Source organism: Pipistrellus hanaki (assembly GCF_964339955.1).
Source record: "Pipistrellus hanaki genome assembly, chromosome: 1".
Taxonomy (NCBI): Eukaryota; Metazoa; Chordata; class Mammalia; order Chiroptera; family Vespertilionidae; genus Pipistrellus; species Pipistrellus hanaki.
The window spans coordinates 68,343,425-68,359,046 of NC_140503.1; the positions used below are offsets into that span (position 1 = coordinate 68,343,425).

The 15,622-nt window shown below is 42.5% G+C and overlaps 1 protein-coding gene across 3 annotated transcripts in view; it reads left to right on the forward strand.

The window, feature by feature from the left end:
• Window positions 1-329: 329 nt before the first annotated feature.
• RYR3 (ryanodine receptor 3) overlaps window positions 330-15,622 on the forward strand; it is a 508,007-nt gene continuing 492,714 nt past the window's right edge. For all 3 annotated transcript variants that reach the window (XM_084861661.1, XM_084861660.1, XM_084861662.1), the window contains exon 1: window positions 330-560. In XM_084861661.1, coding sequence (XP_084717787.1) covers window positions 510-560 — 51 coding nt within the window. In that variant the 5' untranslated portion in view covers window positions 330-509. The remainder of the gene's footprint in view (window positions 561-15,622) is intronic.

Below are 15,622 nucleotides of genomic sequence, written 5' to 3' on the forward strand. Positions count from 1 at the left end.
CACACACACACACACACACACACACACACCAAAGTGGGCAGAGGGCTGGTGCTCGGTTTTGCTGCGCTGGACCTAAGCAACTGGCCTTTGTGTGTGGATCTGAGCTGGGTAGGGGGGCACCGTCTCGTCGCCACGGGGTGCACGCCTCCGCTGAGTGTGCGGCGCAGCGCGGTGCGGTGAGGGGAGGCCCCCACTCGCGTTCCCCGCCGGGCGCAGCACTGTTCCCGGGCCGCGGCCGCAGCGCACTTGGCTGGGGCGAGAGGTGAGAGGGGTGGGCGGGCTGCGCGGTTGGCGTTGGCGCTCTGCAGTGCAGTGGGGTGTTAGCACAGCTCCCTATATATGGTGGGGGATTAGCTCTGCGCTGCTGAGCTGAGCCGCGAGCCCAGGAGGAGGAGGAGGAGGAAGAAGAGAAGAGAGGAGAGGAGCGCAGCAGCCACCAGCGCACGCAGAGCGGCTGCGGGGGAAGCAGAAGCGCCGGAGGCTGGGGCAGCGCCGACGTCTCGGGAGCCATGGCCGAAGGGGGAGAAGGCGGCGAGGACGAGATCCAGTTCCTGCGGACTGTGAGTCTCCGCGGCGGGGCAAGGTGGCGGGCCGGTGGGGAGGAGCGCGGAGCCGGGCGCGGAGGAGCTGCGCTGCGCCGAGGTGCCCGGTGCCCGGTGCCTGGTGCCCGGCGCGTTCTCCGCACCCAGGGGCTGCAGCGGCGGACCAGTCACCCACCCGCGTGGCCGCGAGGGGCTGCGTGGGAAGAGGCTCTTTCTCCTGCCTGTCCCTTTCTCCCCTACCTCCACCCCCATCCCAGACCTCCACTTCCACCTCTATTGCTCTCCTGGCAACTTGCTACTTGATCTGAAACCTCGGGTGCCCAAACTTCCAGCCAGGGCTTGCTTGCTCCTGGTTGCCCTGACCCAGAGGATCAGAAGTAGAAGATCTCGCCCCAGAGTCGGCCCACTCTGTCAGCCCTAACTCTGCACCCCAGCTCCCTGCCTCGGAGGCGGCCCCGCGCACTGGGGAGCCTCCGGGGAGGAACCCGCGGGGCAGGGGCCAGCTAGAGGATCCGAGCGCCCAAAGCGGGCACAGACGTTCGGTCCCAGTCCTGGACTCGCTGGGAAGAAAATTCACCCAGCGCCATCCCTTTGCACCTTAAGCCCCAAGCCCACAACTGCTATGGGAGCGTTACTTGAGGAGCCTTGGCTTCTGCTCCGGGCTCCTTGGAGCCAGCCCTGCAGGACAGGGAAACCCCGGTGTGTGGCTCAGCGTCACTCAGGTCCCCTCCCTGGCACTGGAGGGCGCTGCTCTGTCCCAGATTTTAGGGGAAGCGGGGGTGCGGAGAGAGGGGTGTCTGTTGTAGCCACATCAGCCTTGCCCTTTAGAAGTTAATGAAAAGACTTTCAAGGTGAATGACAACTAGGATGAGTGTGTGGGAGGGTAGATGGGGGGAAAGGGGGAGAGGAGAGGGTTGGGATTGCACCTCAGCTCTGATTTCAGCCAGGTGACCTTGAACAAATCAATGAATCCGCCCTTTTTAGCCTCTATTTCCTCGTGTAAAATGGAGAAAAGATAACCAGCGTTTCAGAGTGATAAGGATTAAATGAGATAATGACTGTCATAATGTTTAGTAAACTGTAAATTGCTCTATAAGTATTAGATCCTTTTATATGTGCTGTCTGGCTCTGAGAAATTAGAACAAAATTCTTCTTTCTCTCCCTCCTTTCTTTTTGTGTACCCTTCTGACCTGATCTCTGAAATTCATAACTTAGCTCTTGTCCATCTTTTGGACCATTCCTTCTTTTTCTTGAAGTGCGTTCTTGCAATTCCTTTTCATTTCTCTTCCAAACATGGCTTCTCTATCAGGGCTGGGACTTGGGTCTCATTTGGGAGCTAGAGTGGTACCTACCACCCTTTTGGTACTGCAGAATAAGCCATCTGATCAGAAGAAGCAGACCCCCTCCTCCTCTCTCACAGTGCACACAAGATGGGGCCCAAAATTGCCCCTCTTCACAGCCCGTTTGTTACAAAGCTGTCTGTCTTCCCAACGCCCTGTGGAGTTCCTAGGCTTTCCTTCTAATAGGTGTATTGGGTGGCTGGCAGCTCAGGTACTCCCTTTCTTGTGCCCTCCTCAGTCTTTCATGTCTCTGTTTATTATCAGTGATCTTCTAGGCATTATTGATTGAAAAAAGAAATCCCTTCTGACAGACAGGGTCAGTGTTGAATAGATAAACCAGAGGGTCAAGGCAAAATCCTGGTGGTTTTCTTGAGATCCGAGTCCTACATGTTCCTCTTGGCCTCTGCGGCCACCTCCCTGACTTTTCCTCTCTATGTTAAGTATACCTGCAGCTAAGGCTTACTGCAGAGCAGTGGTTCTTCAACTTTTATGTCTTGGGCATACTGCTCCTTTTACCGGTAAAGCCCAGCCATAGCCCCTGGGTCCCAGGACCGATGTTAAGGGCCCCGGTTGCAGAGGTACCACATATCAGTTATGGCTTCCAGAGAGAGCTACCGTGTTTCCCCGGAAATAAGACATCCCCTGAAAATAAGACCTAGCGCAACTTTGGGAGAAAAAATTAATATAAGACACTGTCTTATTTTTGGGGAAACAGGGTAGAAGTAAGCATGGGGCGAGGGACTCCAAATGTGACATTACTATTTCTTTTTCTTCTCGTAATCACCTTAAGTATTTTTAGGTGTGTTCCTCCGTAACCCTGTGAAGCAGCTGATCTTCATCTTTGGCTTATTGGAGAGAAATAGGCTCAGGTGACCAAACTGAGGCTCAGAAAAATCAGGGACTTGGCCATGGTTGCCCAGTAAGTTACTGATAATTGTCATTACATAGTGACAGATTAAATTCCCGCTGGAGCCGGGCATTGAGCATTATTCCAGAGTTTAGAGCCTTGAAAATATACTGAAAGGAAAACTGCTGTTTTCCAAATTCTGACCCTCTCCTTTGTTATCCATGAGTAAAACCAAATCATTTCTTTGAACCCAATCACCATAAATCTTGATCTTCGTAAAATTTTGTCTTTATCTTGCTGCTCTTAGGGGCTTCAGGAATGACAGGGCTGTGCTAGCACAGGAGTTTTCTCACTTTTTAATATGCCTTGGTTTGAGAAGTTATTTCAGTGTGAATCTTAGGGTTTCTTTCTTTCTTTCCCAAAACAAAATCTTTTAAAGCATTTTGGTCATATGTCAGTCATGTAATGCCTCCTCACCGTAACATTGTTCTGGACTAGAAGGTGGTTGATATAATGATGAAATAGAATCCTGTCTTTGAAACCCTGGAACTTTACAGGTTTTCCACTCCAAAAGCAGAAGTTTTTAAACCTGTTAAAAATCAATAGACCATAGAATAGCATTATGTTGAGGATCCTCATCAAATTGGTGGTTATGGTGTTCTGCTTATTATGACGGTGACAGGCATGAAAGCAGCGAGACCTATCGATGGGATGAAATAGGCCAGGATCACTGCAGCCATGACTATAACGCATGGGTAGTGGGGCCTTCGGCTTTGGACGTGGGAGGGGTGATGTTAAGTAAATGCTCCTGTGCCCCAACGCTGAAAACAGCTGTGCAAAACTATACATCTCTCCCGGTCTCTGAAGTCACTGGGCAGTCGTACAAGTCAGTGAGAAAGAGTCTGCCAGACAAATAGACCTAAGAATTTTACTTAAGGCTAAAATTTTCCTTCCACCGCTGCTGGCCGTGGCATCAACCTCCCTTCCAACTGCTCTTGCTGACGTAGCCAATGTCACTGACGCGGCTTCGAAGCTGCTCAGAGGCAGATAAACCTGCCAGCCGCTGATCTGAAAGCAAGAAGTTACGGTTAGAAGAGTGACAATTACTCTATCTCCAGACAGTTGGTGGAGCTGGCACCGCGTCATGCTTCGGGAGAGCCGGCCAGAGATGTTTTCTCCTCTCAGTGTTCCCCCGTATAGTATCCATTTAAAAAGAAAGGGAGAAAAGCCTCTAAGCTTTAAAATACCCCAGCTTTCTCTTTTCAAACGCCTCTCCACCACAAAGTTCATTGAAACAGGACTATGTAGACATTCGTTCCTATTCATTTCCTATTGAAGATTGGTTTTTAGCCCTCCTTGTAGAAAGTTGTCCTCCTTTATCTAAATTTGCTGCTCTCAATGAACAAGAGAAGGCACCCGGCTGAGAATGGAGACCAAGGCCATCATTAGGGTTCTGCCCTGCAGGGTGAGCAGAACTAATCCCTGCATCTGAGCTGCGGCACTAGTGTGAGTTCACGTCCTTCCAGAGCAGGCTCTCCCAGGTTGGGATGACAGGGAACGTCCACTTGGTGGTTTATAGATTACTGCTTGCTTCTTCCCTCAGTGGAGTCTGTGTACGTAACAGCTGTGTGATGCCAGTGTCATGCTTTTGATAGCTTTTCCTCAAGGAGGCAGGGGGAGGGAGTGCACACAAGTGACTTCTTCCTTCAGGATCAGCAACTCAGGGTGACACTGAGCAGTAATGGACGGAGTGCTGGAAGGTAGGTCCATATGCCCCAGCGTATGATTTTGGAGAGCTGTTGGGCTGAATTATTAGTTTGATGGTTAAAATGAGAAAACACACAACATTTCTAGATTGAGCCTCCCAAGGTCACATCCTGCCCTTCCCAGACTCTCCCTTCCCTTCAGAGAGCTCGTAATAAAGAGCAGCTGGGCATCCAATATCTCCTCCTTGTCAGGGAGATGACCCTAGAGCTGTGAGAAGGAAGCTAGATCCTTCTCACAAAGGAACTAACTTGTGTCAGAAAGCCTCATCAGGACTAGGGGTGGTGGCTCTTACCTCCAAGGCACTGATGGTCCATGGTCAGGGTTGTCCCAAGGGCTTTTAAGCTGCTGAGCTACCAGGAAAGAGGTGACAGTGACAGTGAACTTGGAAATATTGGGAATGTGTGGTAGCCCAGAGTAAGAGTGAGACCATAGATAGGCCTGTAGTTGAAGTAAGTATGCCTGATGTCTGTGGATTTTTTTTTAAATGCTAATATGGTCTGGCCAGCATGGCTCAGTAGTTGAGTGTCAACCTATGAACCAACAGGTCAGGATTCAATTCCCAGCCAGGACACATGGTCAGGTTGTAGTCTCTATCTCCAATAGCAATCGATGATTCTCTCTCATCACTGATGTTTCTATCTCTTCCTCTCCCTCCCTGGCTGAAATCAATAAAAATATAATTAAAAATTAAATGCAAAGCAGAATGAGGACACTTCAGGGAAATACATTTTTAAAAAACAATTCTTTACTTCTTTTTCAATATTGATTTAGAGGGGAAAATATTTCTCAGGTTTCTTAGAGTTGATCTGAAGATAAAAAATGTTGAAGAAGAATATTTTATCTGGAGAGCAAAACACTCTGATGATTATTTTTGAAGGATTTGTATTTAAATGGGTCTTTATTATATTTGTGTTCATTTGCTCTTTTGCTTTTTTTGTGATTGTCTGTTTTTACTTATTCCTGGAATGACATTTGATTTCATAATTTAATTGTTTCTTTACCTTACTATTAATACATTTGGCACCCTCCTAGTTAATTGTACCAATCTCTTGTTTAGGCCCAGGAGGTCCCATGTCTTTAGATACCAATACTTTTTAGTTCATTTCCCATAATTCCACATCCATATAAAGGTACCTTTATATAGTACCCTTAATACAAGATTTACCCAGTAGGATGGAATGATGTAATTTAAAAATGTACTTAGAGGCAGGAATTCTTCTTTCTAGACCTAGTTCACTGTGACCTTGGATGAGTTACTTAAGAAAATTGAAGTTTTATTTGCCCCACTGTATGGAGATAGAACATGCTTTGACAACTTCACAGAAGTATGGGAAGAGGCAATGGTAATTTCAATAATACCCTTAAAGAGTGGAGAAGGTATGTTTTGTAGGAGATTATCTTTGTGTTTCTCCTGCACTAGGAAATAACCCTACTGTGACTGGATCTTGAAACAGAGCTACATTTCTCTCTCATATGGTTTCTGCCACAGGCCCACCCTTTCATCTTAGTGTCATTACGTCGTCTCCAGTGTTGGTCTAGCCCCAGTACATCTATCTGGGAAATTACTTGACTAAAGCAATTGGCCACTTTTCTCAAGTGATTTGACCAAAAGACTTGATGGAGAAGGTAAATCAGTTGGCGCAATATTCTTCATGAGGCTACGTAGGCTTCCTCGATTCTGAGCCAGAAACAGAGCATTCAGTTATTTTTTGTCTTCTTAGAAAATAACCTGAGCAATTATTTCCCATAGGACCACCTTTTCTTATTGAATCCCATATCTCTTCCTTTCAAAGCTATCCTTCCCCATGCCTCCCTTCCACTTCTTTTATGAGCCCATTCTTCCTTTTCCCTAGAGAATTGGGACCAGCTTTCCTGTAAACCAGCCCTGCTTCTCCTCCCAGGGATTTTGCTGCTTCTGTCACGTCTTTTTAGGGAGTCAGGGCCTCTGAAGAGTTCCTGTTGGCTGCACCTGGATGAAGCAGATGCTTTTGCGGTGGGAGCCCAGCCAATGCTGAGGCTGCAGGGCACTACTTCTGCCCAGCAAGCCAAGTCCCATGTTTAGGCTTCGAACTAGTGTCCTCTCAGCCATCCTCTTGTTTGGACGTCAGTGGGATATTTTAGGGACAAAGACATTTCCAGCCACTGCAGTTTCCCTTGCCCCAGTGAGTTTTGCCATCATAGCATCTCTTCGGTTCAGAGCAAGGGAAGAGAAAGTGCTGGCACCTTAGCCCTGATCATAACTACAGGGATGGGCCTTGTGAGGCACCAAGACTATTTTTCCCCTCCTTATGTCATTTCTGATAGTTAGAAACCAAAGTTCAGATCAGTTCTGAGGCTGGTGATGCAATATTTAAAAACAGAAGAGCTGTGCCTCCTCTCCTCACATGCTGTTCCTCCTGTCTCTAGCTCAGGGCACATTGCTGACTCCGCAGGACTATGCTGGGCTCTTTTCCTTTTAGGTGGGACACAGCCTTACAGGTAGGAGACACTGAGGCACCAGACCCCTTTTATCTGTGTGTTTGTTTTGTTTTTCATTCACCTTCTACCTTCTTAGACAGTGAACTCCTCATTGATTTCAGGGCTTATCTGTTTAATGAGGTCATATTTTTATTAGACTCGGTGCTCCAATAGAGGCAACCTTTTGGGGTGACATCTGCTTACTGTTGTTACTTTAAGAGTGCAATGGAGACAGGAGAGAGCTCTGGAGATAGAGCTGTTGCTGCCTGTAGAATCTTACTAGCCATCAACAATTTCTCCACTGAGTTCAGTTTATATGTTAATCTATGCTATGGAACTGACCAGGGATGAGCAAGGCAACACAGCTGTAAGGATAGTGTTAGAATAAAAATCTGGGTTGGTATCGATGTCAGTGTGACACATGTACAAAGGCTCTCTTTCTCCTTGGTCTTCCTATGGGATAAAGCACTGACTCAAGAAATTCCTTCTATCAAAATATAGAGATGCAAAGCTGTTAGCTCAGCGGGTACCATTAGTGATTAGCATCATTAACAGCTGAGCAGAACCAATTCCTGAAGGAATAGGAATTGAATTGGTGAAAGATAAGAGCACTTGGGAATACTATCGAGAGGGACAAACCTCATGGCAGGCATTGGGAAAGCACTATTTGCAGCCAGGACTGGTGCTCATAAATACTTCATTTTAGATGGCTCAGAATCAGAGACAACTGTCAGAAAAAGAAAGTCTCAGATTTTTATAAGCTGAGGTGTTCTACATCAAAGTGAGAACTAAGACACAGCCTTCCTGAAGTAGAAAAATGTTTGAGCAGCAAAATTTCACTATTAGTTATCATATTCCTTCTATCAAAATATAGAGATGCAAAGCTGTTACCTCAGCGGGTACCATTAGTAATTAGCATCATTAACAGCTGAGCAGAACCAATTCCTGAAGGAATAGGAATTGAATGGGTGAAAGATAAGAGCACTTGGGAATACTATCAAGAGGGACAAACCTAAGTGAGCACTGCACTGGTTCTAGGAGAACCCTTAGAGGGCAGAAGAAGCATCAGGGCAGAGCAGTTTGGGTTCTGGGGGTGGTACCACAGAGACTGCATCTGCATCTGTATCTACTTATGACCTTTGATCAGAGGCGAGGAAGCCTTGAGCTACACAGGAGAAGGTGGCCAACCTCATGGCAGGCACTGGGAAAGCACTATTTGCAGCCAGGATTGGTGCTCATAAATACTTCATTTTAGATGGCTCAGAATCAGAGACAACTATCAGAAAAAGAAAGTCTCAGATTTTTATAAGATGAGGTGTTCTACATCAAAGTGAGAACTAAGACACAGCCTTCCTGAAGTAGAAAAATGTTTGAGCAGCAAAATTTCACTATTAGTTATCATATTTGTTGATATATTACTCATCATATCCCAAGAAAATGATCCAGAGTCCCTGAAACCAACTTAGCAGTTCCTACAGCACAAAGAGAGAATGCCAAGAAGACCTGCATATCTCCCAATGCAGCAAACAGGAAAGGATCTTATTGGAAGGCTCTGGCTTCTCAACAGCCCAGTGACAGGGTCTGACATTTACTCTCCAATAATTTCACAGCTGAGTTCTTTAATGGGCCTGAGCGAAGAGAGCTACAGCAAGAAATGGAAAGTTCTCCATCAATGGCATGTGAGTGTCCACAGTGTAAGAAATATTGATTGAAACTGCGGCACTCTAAGCCATGAGCAGGTCCAGACTGTAAGTAATACCAGGGCAGTAAGAGAGATCCAGTTGATCTCAACTCCATATTGGACCAAAGGCTGAATCCAAGAGGTCAAGTCAAATAAAGACAGCTACTCCTGGAGGAGGGTGAGCCCCTCATCACTCCCTTCATTGTTATTATTCAGGACACGTGGCTGTTGTTCGTAACCTTAGCAGTGATTTCCCACCAAGTCATCCTCTCTTCTGTCCTGGCAGGCTAGAAAGGAGGTGTCCAAGGAGAAGTCATAGTGATGTCTTGAACAAATCTCATTTATTTGTAAGAGGATTTTAGAATGAAAAACATAACAGAGAACATACCAGTCAACTGGGTAAAACTCAGAGCTAAAGTGTTTGCTCTATTTGGTGGCATTTCTACTGCCAGATACCTGCAGAATTGTCTGTCCTTCTCTGGGTTTTAGTTCATCCACTTATCAATCATGCAATGATGATTATAGATCAGAGATCATATAGATTATAGATCAAAAATAGTAGTGAAGTGACTACAAGTTTCTTCTAAGAGAACTAGGTGTGTATATAGTACATGGAGGGAGTAGCTTGGAATAAAGATTATTTATTGCCAGATTGCCTGAAAAGGATGCTATCACTCTGAAGCATGAACCATAGATTATAAACTCCAGGGACACAGAGGTGTTAATTTCAGTGGACTTCAAATCACTAGGTACATTTTGGTCAGAGCTCACAAACTTAAAAATATTTTGAGTCCAGGCAGGTAACTAAATGCGTGAATAGGCCTTCTCCCTACCCCGACCCCCTTTTATTTTTACATAAAAAGGTGGGTCTGGTCTACAAATTCATTCAAATAACAGAATTCTTAAACACTGCCAGCCAAGCAAAACACATCTGCAGCAGGATTGTGAGCTGCCTGCCAGTTTGCAGCTTTGGATGAAATCTCAGATTTGGAGCAAATGCGCTCCCTAGAATGCATGAATATTTTTATGAGTAGGATCAGTCTCACAATCAACGTCCTTGGATGAGAATGTCAATGTAAATGACAACGTGTCATTAATCACAGTGTATAAGAGAGATATGGGCAGGCAGACAGATGAATGGGGTTTAATAAATGATAGACTTGATCCTGAAAATGAATTCTGATTGTGCTAGCTCTTTAAACACCCTTTAAAATTGTCACAGGGATATAGATATCATGAAATTTAGAGTAAGTAAGGTATCTATTCAACATTTACTGACCAACATCCTGATGCCTGGCTCTGAACAAGTCACGGGGAGAATTTTATAGGTGAGCAAGACATCTTAACATCCCATGCCTCCCCCAGCTGAGTGACAAGAGGGAACTCAGTCTCGTTTTGAGGCAGCTAGGACATCAGTCATTTCAGGTGAATTTATGACAATTAACTTAAAATTTTCATACTTCTATAATACAAAATGTTCTTATTAAATGTGTGACCTTGGAGACATTTCTTAATTTCTGTGCCTTTTTCCTTATGTGTTAAATGAGAGTAATAATATTGCCTGTCTCAAAGGGTGGTTGTTAGGATTAAATGAATTAATCCGTATGAAGTGCTTGGAAGAGTGCCCAACATATAGTAAGTCCTCAATAAATATATATTAGCTATTAATATTCTCTCAACAAACAGTGTAAACATTGACATTACTCCAAATGTCATTGCACATTTATTTTATTGTTGAAAAGTACAAAGGGATGATATCCTATAGCTATTCTGTGATCTTAAATCCTGGCATCCTGCTGAACTATAATGAGACCAGGCTCTGCTGGTGGAAAGGTGTCTGGAATGGACATGGCCTCAGGAACACATATTGATAGGCCGATTCTCAGAGGGCCTATATTGTAAGGCTTCTTGTTGTAAATGCTGATTGGTTTTTCCTCCAACAATTTTTGGTTACTTACATCAAGGGATGGACAACATGATTTAGAGAATCCTAAACACAAGCAACTCATTGTCCTTGGTTTGGGAGATTTTTTTTCAACTGTGTTTTAAATCTGGAAATTTACCTTCCTGGGAACTTGCTGTATTTTCAGCAATGCAAGGTCATCCCACTGTAAAGGTTTGGCTCTGCACCTTCTCTGATCCGTTCTCGTGTCTGTGGATATGAAGCATGAACCTATTGGAAAGCTCCATTCTTGTTACATATTTAGTGCCCTTTTTTCTGGGGGCCTTGCTGCTGGGCAGTGGCCCAAACCTCTGAGTCTCACCCCCTCCTCTCTCAAACATTATTCTCATTTTGCTACTCTCTGATATCCATGAAATTAAGTTGGATGATGTTGGCTATTTAGTAACTCCTAAGCATTTTCTCCTCCTGGATAAGAGTAAATATTTACCTACTTAAACATTTAAAAGTGACAGGCATACAGGGGGTCTAGGTACATCTTGTTTTTCATTAAATTGCATCACTCAAATTAGCTCTTCATTTTCACTCATAAAGCACGTCTCAATCACTGAAAGCTAAATTGAGCTAAGTATACAGGAAATTTCATTTAAAAAGTACAAGTGAGATTTCCCCATATGACACAGAATGGGTGGACTTTTGATTTTTTTTAAAAAAACAATAGAAAGATTTCTTTTGGTGTTAAATCTGGGTATTTTATTAATTAGCAATATATTTCACCATTTTAGCTGTGGATATAGAACTAAACTATATAGTTGAGCTATTTTATCTATTCCAGATTCAAGTTTCCTAATCTATAGAATCATAACTAATTCACTGGGGAGGGTCAGGCTAAAACGATTGGGCCCCAATATTCTCCAGAAGAAGGCCCTATTTATTACTATTAACTACTCCTTCACCAACATCTGATAATGTCTGGCCTAAGGATGTGCTTTGAGAGCATGCTTTATAAAGTATAAAATACTGAGGAGATGTCGCACACGCATATCAGAACCCGGGCAATAGTGAAGCCTGACTATACATGTACAGAGAGCTCACTATTCTAATCAAGTTAAATTTAAATCAAAGTTATTCTGACATTAATTTTTGTATGTAAATATTTTATTGGATCATAATCAGGCATAATTGTATAAAATTCATATAAATAACTATTAGTATAAATTTTGCCTAGCCAGACCAGATTTTTTTCTCTATTGAATTTCCTAGTTCTTTCCTACTATCAACCTAAAACTTGATGATTTCTCTGGAACCACATATTACTTTCAAAACACCATGATCATTGTCAGCAGTGTCAATATCATTATCACATGTGGTCTACATTAAGAGAGTAGTTGAGAGCTTCAGGTAAGACAGACATGGGTTTGAATTCTGGATTCTTCATTTGCAAGCTATTTACAAGCTATGAGACCTGAAAGTTTCCTCATCTCTAAAACGGGAATAAATAACATTTCTCATGACTGTTGAGATATTAAATATGGTAATGTTTGTAGAACTATAATGAACATAGCATCTGACTCATCTATGCATATTTTCTTTTCTCTGCTACAAAATATGATTTGATATAATTCACTTCTTGATGGTAGAGCCTACGATCCAGTAGCTGGGGATTCCCCTAGACAGGCCCCCAGCACCAATGCTCAGACCTGACTTCTACAGCCACCTGGGATCCCAAAGCAGCTGCTCCTCAGTGATTTGGGAAACATTTGGGGGAAGGAGAGCAGAAGATTTACTTAAAGTGTTTATTTACTATAATTTCTAATTCAACTAATTGGGGAAAATCTAAACAGCTCTCCCACCTGCTCCTTGGAAAACTTTGCCAAATGCAAACTTGTGGGTGTGCATGTGTTTGTGCTTGATTTTCTGAACCCGTGAAGCCCAGAATCACACTTTTAATGAACAACAAGAACCTATGCCTGACTGCCAGCTGTTTGTAGGTGATGACAAATACGCTGACTGATCCTGGTGCTTTGCTGTGGTCTCTGACTGAGCTGAGTGCATGGTGAAGCTTTCAGAATGCATATGAGAAAGCAAATATCACAAAAAGCCAGAAGAGGATCCCAGAACTAAACTCCCCAAATCAAAAGAAAATTAAAAAGTAGGTTTATTGGGGTTTTAGAGTAAAAAAGACTTAGGTTTAACCTCTCTCTGGCCCCATGATCGGTATAATATGTCCTTGGGAAGGATGTCAGCCTTTTGCCTCATACTTGTCTCTTATCCTATGACAAGGTGCATGGAATTCCTGATGTTCAAGATACTCTTGGATTAAGGCATTTGTCTCCAAGGCAGATGTATTGTCTAAGGGTAAGGGAGTGGGTTTAGATGTTGCTATACTTTTTTCTTAGATTGTTTGATTGTGTAGGAATAATATCTTGATCTGGTGATATGGCTGTTGAGGTTGAAAGATAAGGAATGGCCAAAACCGGTTTGGCTCAGTGAATAGAGCGTAGGCCTGGGGACTGAAAGGTCCCAAGTTCAATTCTGGTCAAGGGCATGTACATTGGTTGTGGGTGGGCACATCCCCAGTAGGGGGTGTGCAAGAGGCAGCTGGTGGATGTTTCTCTCTCATCAATGTTTCTAGCTCTCTATCCCTCTCCCTTCCTCTCTGTAAAAAAAATCAATAAAATATATTAAAAAAAAAAAAAAGAAAGATAAGGAATGGTCACTAGGCACTGGCAGGTTTAATTCTGTAGCAGCTTACCCTGGATCTCCTAGACCTAGAGCAGTGTTTTTCAACCTTTTTTGGGCAAAGGCACACTTGTTTCATGAAAAAAATCACGAGGCACACCACCATTAGAAAATGTTAAAAAATTTAACTCTGTGCCTATATTGACTATATATAAAGTAATTCTCTTTAATAGGAATCAAATAAACACAAAGAAAGTATTTTATAATTACTTTATTATGAAATATTAAGTAAACAAAATAGTGAAAAATTATAAAATTCTTGTCTTGTCTGCACCTACGGCACACCAGGCAACATCTCGTGGCACACTAGTGTGCCACGGAACAGCGGTTGAAAAACGCTGTCTTAGAGAAATAGGAGCAAGAGAGGCTACATTTTAAAAAAGGCATCTAAAGAATAAGGATCAAGGAGCAGAGGCCAAGCATCACTGATTTCATCACTGATTTCATAATTTTTATGTCAACCTTATTTTGTAGATGCCAGTATCTTAGATGAAACTCAATAATAGGTTTCTATTATTAGAGGAGTGATTCTAATGTTAAATATCTCTTTCTGATGCCTACTTTCCTTCCCTTTGCCACTTATCAACATCTAAAATAACATACTATATATTTTATTTACATATCCTGTTTGTGCTCCATGGGCAGAATTTTGTCTTTGTCTTCTTTGCTAAATTCTTACTACTAAGGATTGTGCTTGGCACATGGTAGGTCTCCAAAAATACTTGAATGAACAAATGATTCTCCCTTCACTGAGTTATCTCTAAGTTTCTCTCTCTTTGCCCTAAGATTGGTGAGACTGATGTAAATGTTACCATGAACGTAAAAACCCAGCCATATCATGATGTCACTCAGACTCGGATTATAGGGACTAATGTCTCAGTGTCTAGCCTCAATGACTTATATGAAGTCAGCTTGTGAAAACAGAAATGAAGATGGCTGTGCCATCACATACATGTGTGCCCAATTCTCACGAGTTGAATGACTGTTGGTATTTTTGTAGTTTTTGTGTTTCTAGGTGTTTGCAAACTGATGCTTCATTTGAGAAATGTTTATTATATTATTTACTTCGGAAAGGATTTTTGTGTGCTTTTCAAATATCTAATATGTATTGTACACAGACCAGAAACCACTTTAGATGGCTCCTTTATTTCCATGGGGTTCTTGGGTGCTGTAGACAGCAGACTCCAGCATCCTCCACTGGCATGTGACCATGTAGACTTGGAGGAAAACTTAGCTTCACTCCTAGCCACAGATAAAGAGAGCCATTTTATTAATAGTTTGTTAATGAATCACTCAGGCTTGATTTTTATTTGGCTTTGAAATATACTTTATTATTTTCATGTTGCTTAGCTTTATTTCTACTTCTATATTATCTCTGCTTCTCCCTAACCCTGGTCCCTCTTTAGGACCTACAGGTTCTATTGAACCTTCTTCTGAGATTTCCTCCTGAATAGACTATGATGAGTTTTCTCTCTCTTTCTTATATGAGCCAATTGAGGTATTTTTTTTCAATGTCTGTTGACCTAGATAATAACTAATACCTTTATAAAAGGATCGCAAGACATTTATGATTATTATTATTACATTTATGATTTATTATTATATTATGCAAATAGGTTAATGTCTTGGCAATCCTATGTTAATTTTTGTGTAGGGAAGCAGAGATGCTATGTGTTATTTGTCCATCCAACTCTCTAGGTGGCAAGCATTTGTTGAATATTTACTATGTGAAAGGCACGTGTAGGGACCAGAGACTTAAAAGTGAGCAAAATACATAATCTTATTTCAATGGATCTTAAAATATAGATATACTAGGAGAGTCAGACATTTAAATAACTAACAATAAGTTGGGAGAAAAATGTGATATAAATAAGTTATGCACTCTAGAGGGAATAGTTAATTTTGAATAGGGAGTCAGGGAAAGCTTGAAGAGAGGGATTATTTTAACTGGGTGAATTCTATAAGGTGTTGGTCAATGGAAAATGGACTTAAAAGTATATTTCAGACAGAAGGATCATTATAAAGTAAAACCCAGAGGTGTGAAAGTATATGACATGTTCAGGAAACTATAAAGGTTAGAGTATAGGTGGTACATGGAAGACTATTGGGAGATAAGGTTGGAAAACTATTTGGGGAGCAAATCAAGATGATCTGGCCTTTACCTATTAGGTAATGGAGAACTCTGTAATATAAATACAATTCATTCTAAAGATTTAAAAAGATATGCTTATATTAATTCAATATGCATGATTTTGGTAAAGTAGAATATATAGATATAGATTATGTAAGGGTGATCTTTTAAAAATTGGTTTCTTCAAATCACAGTTGGATATCTGATGCTTTGAG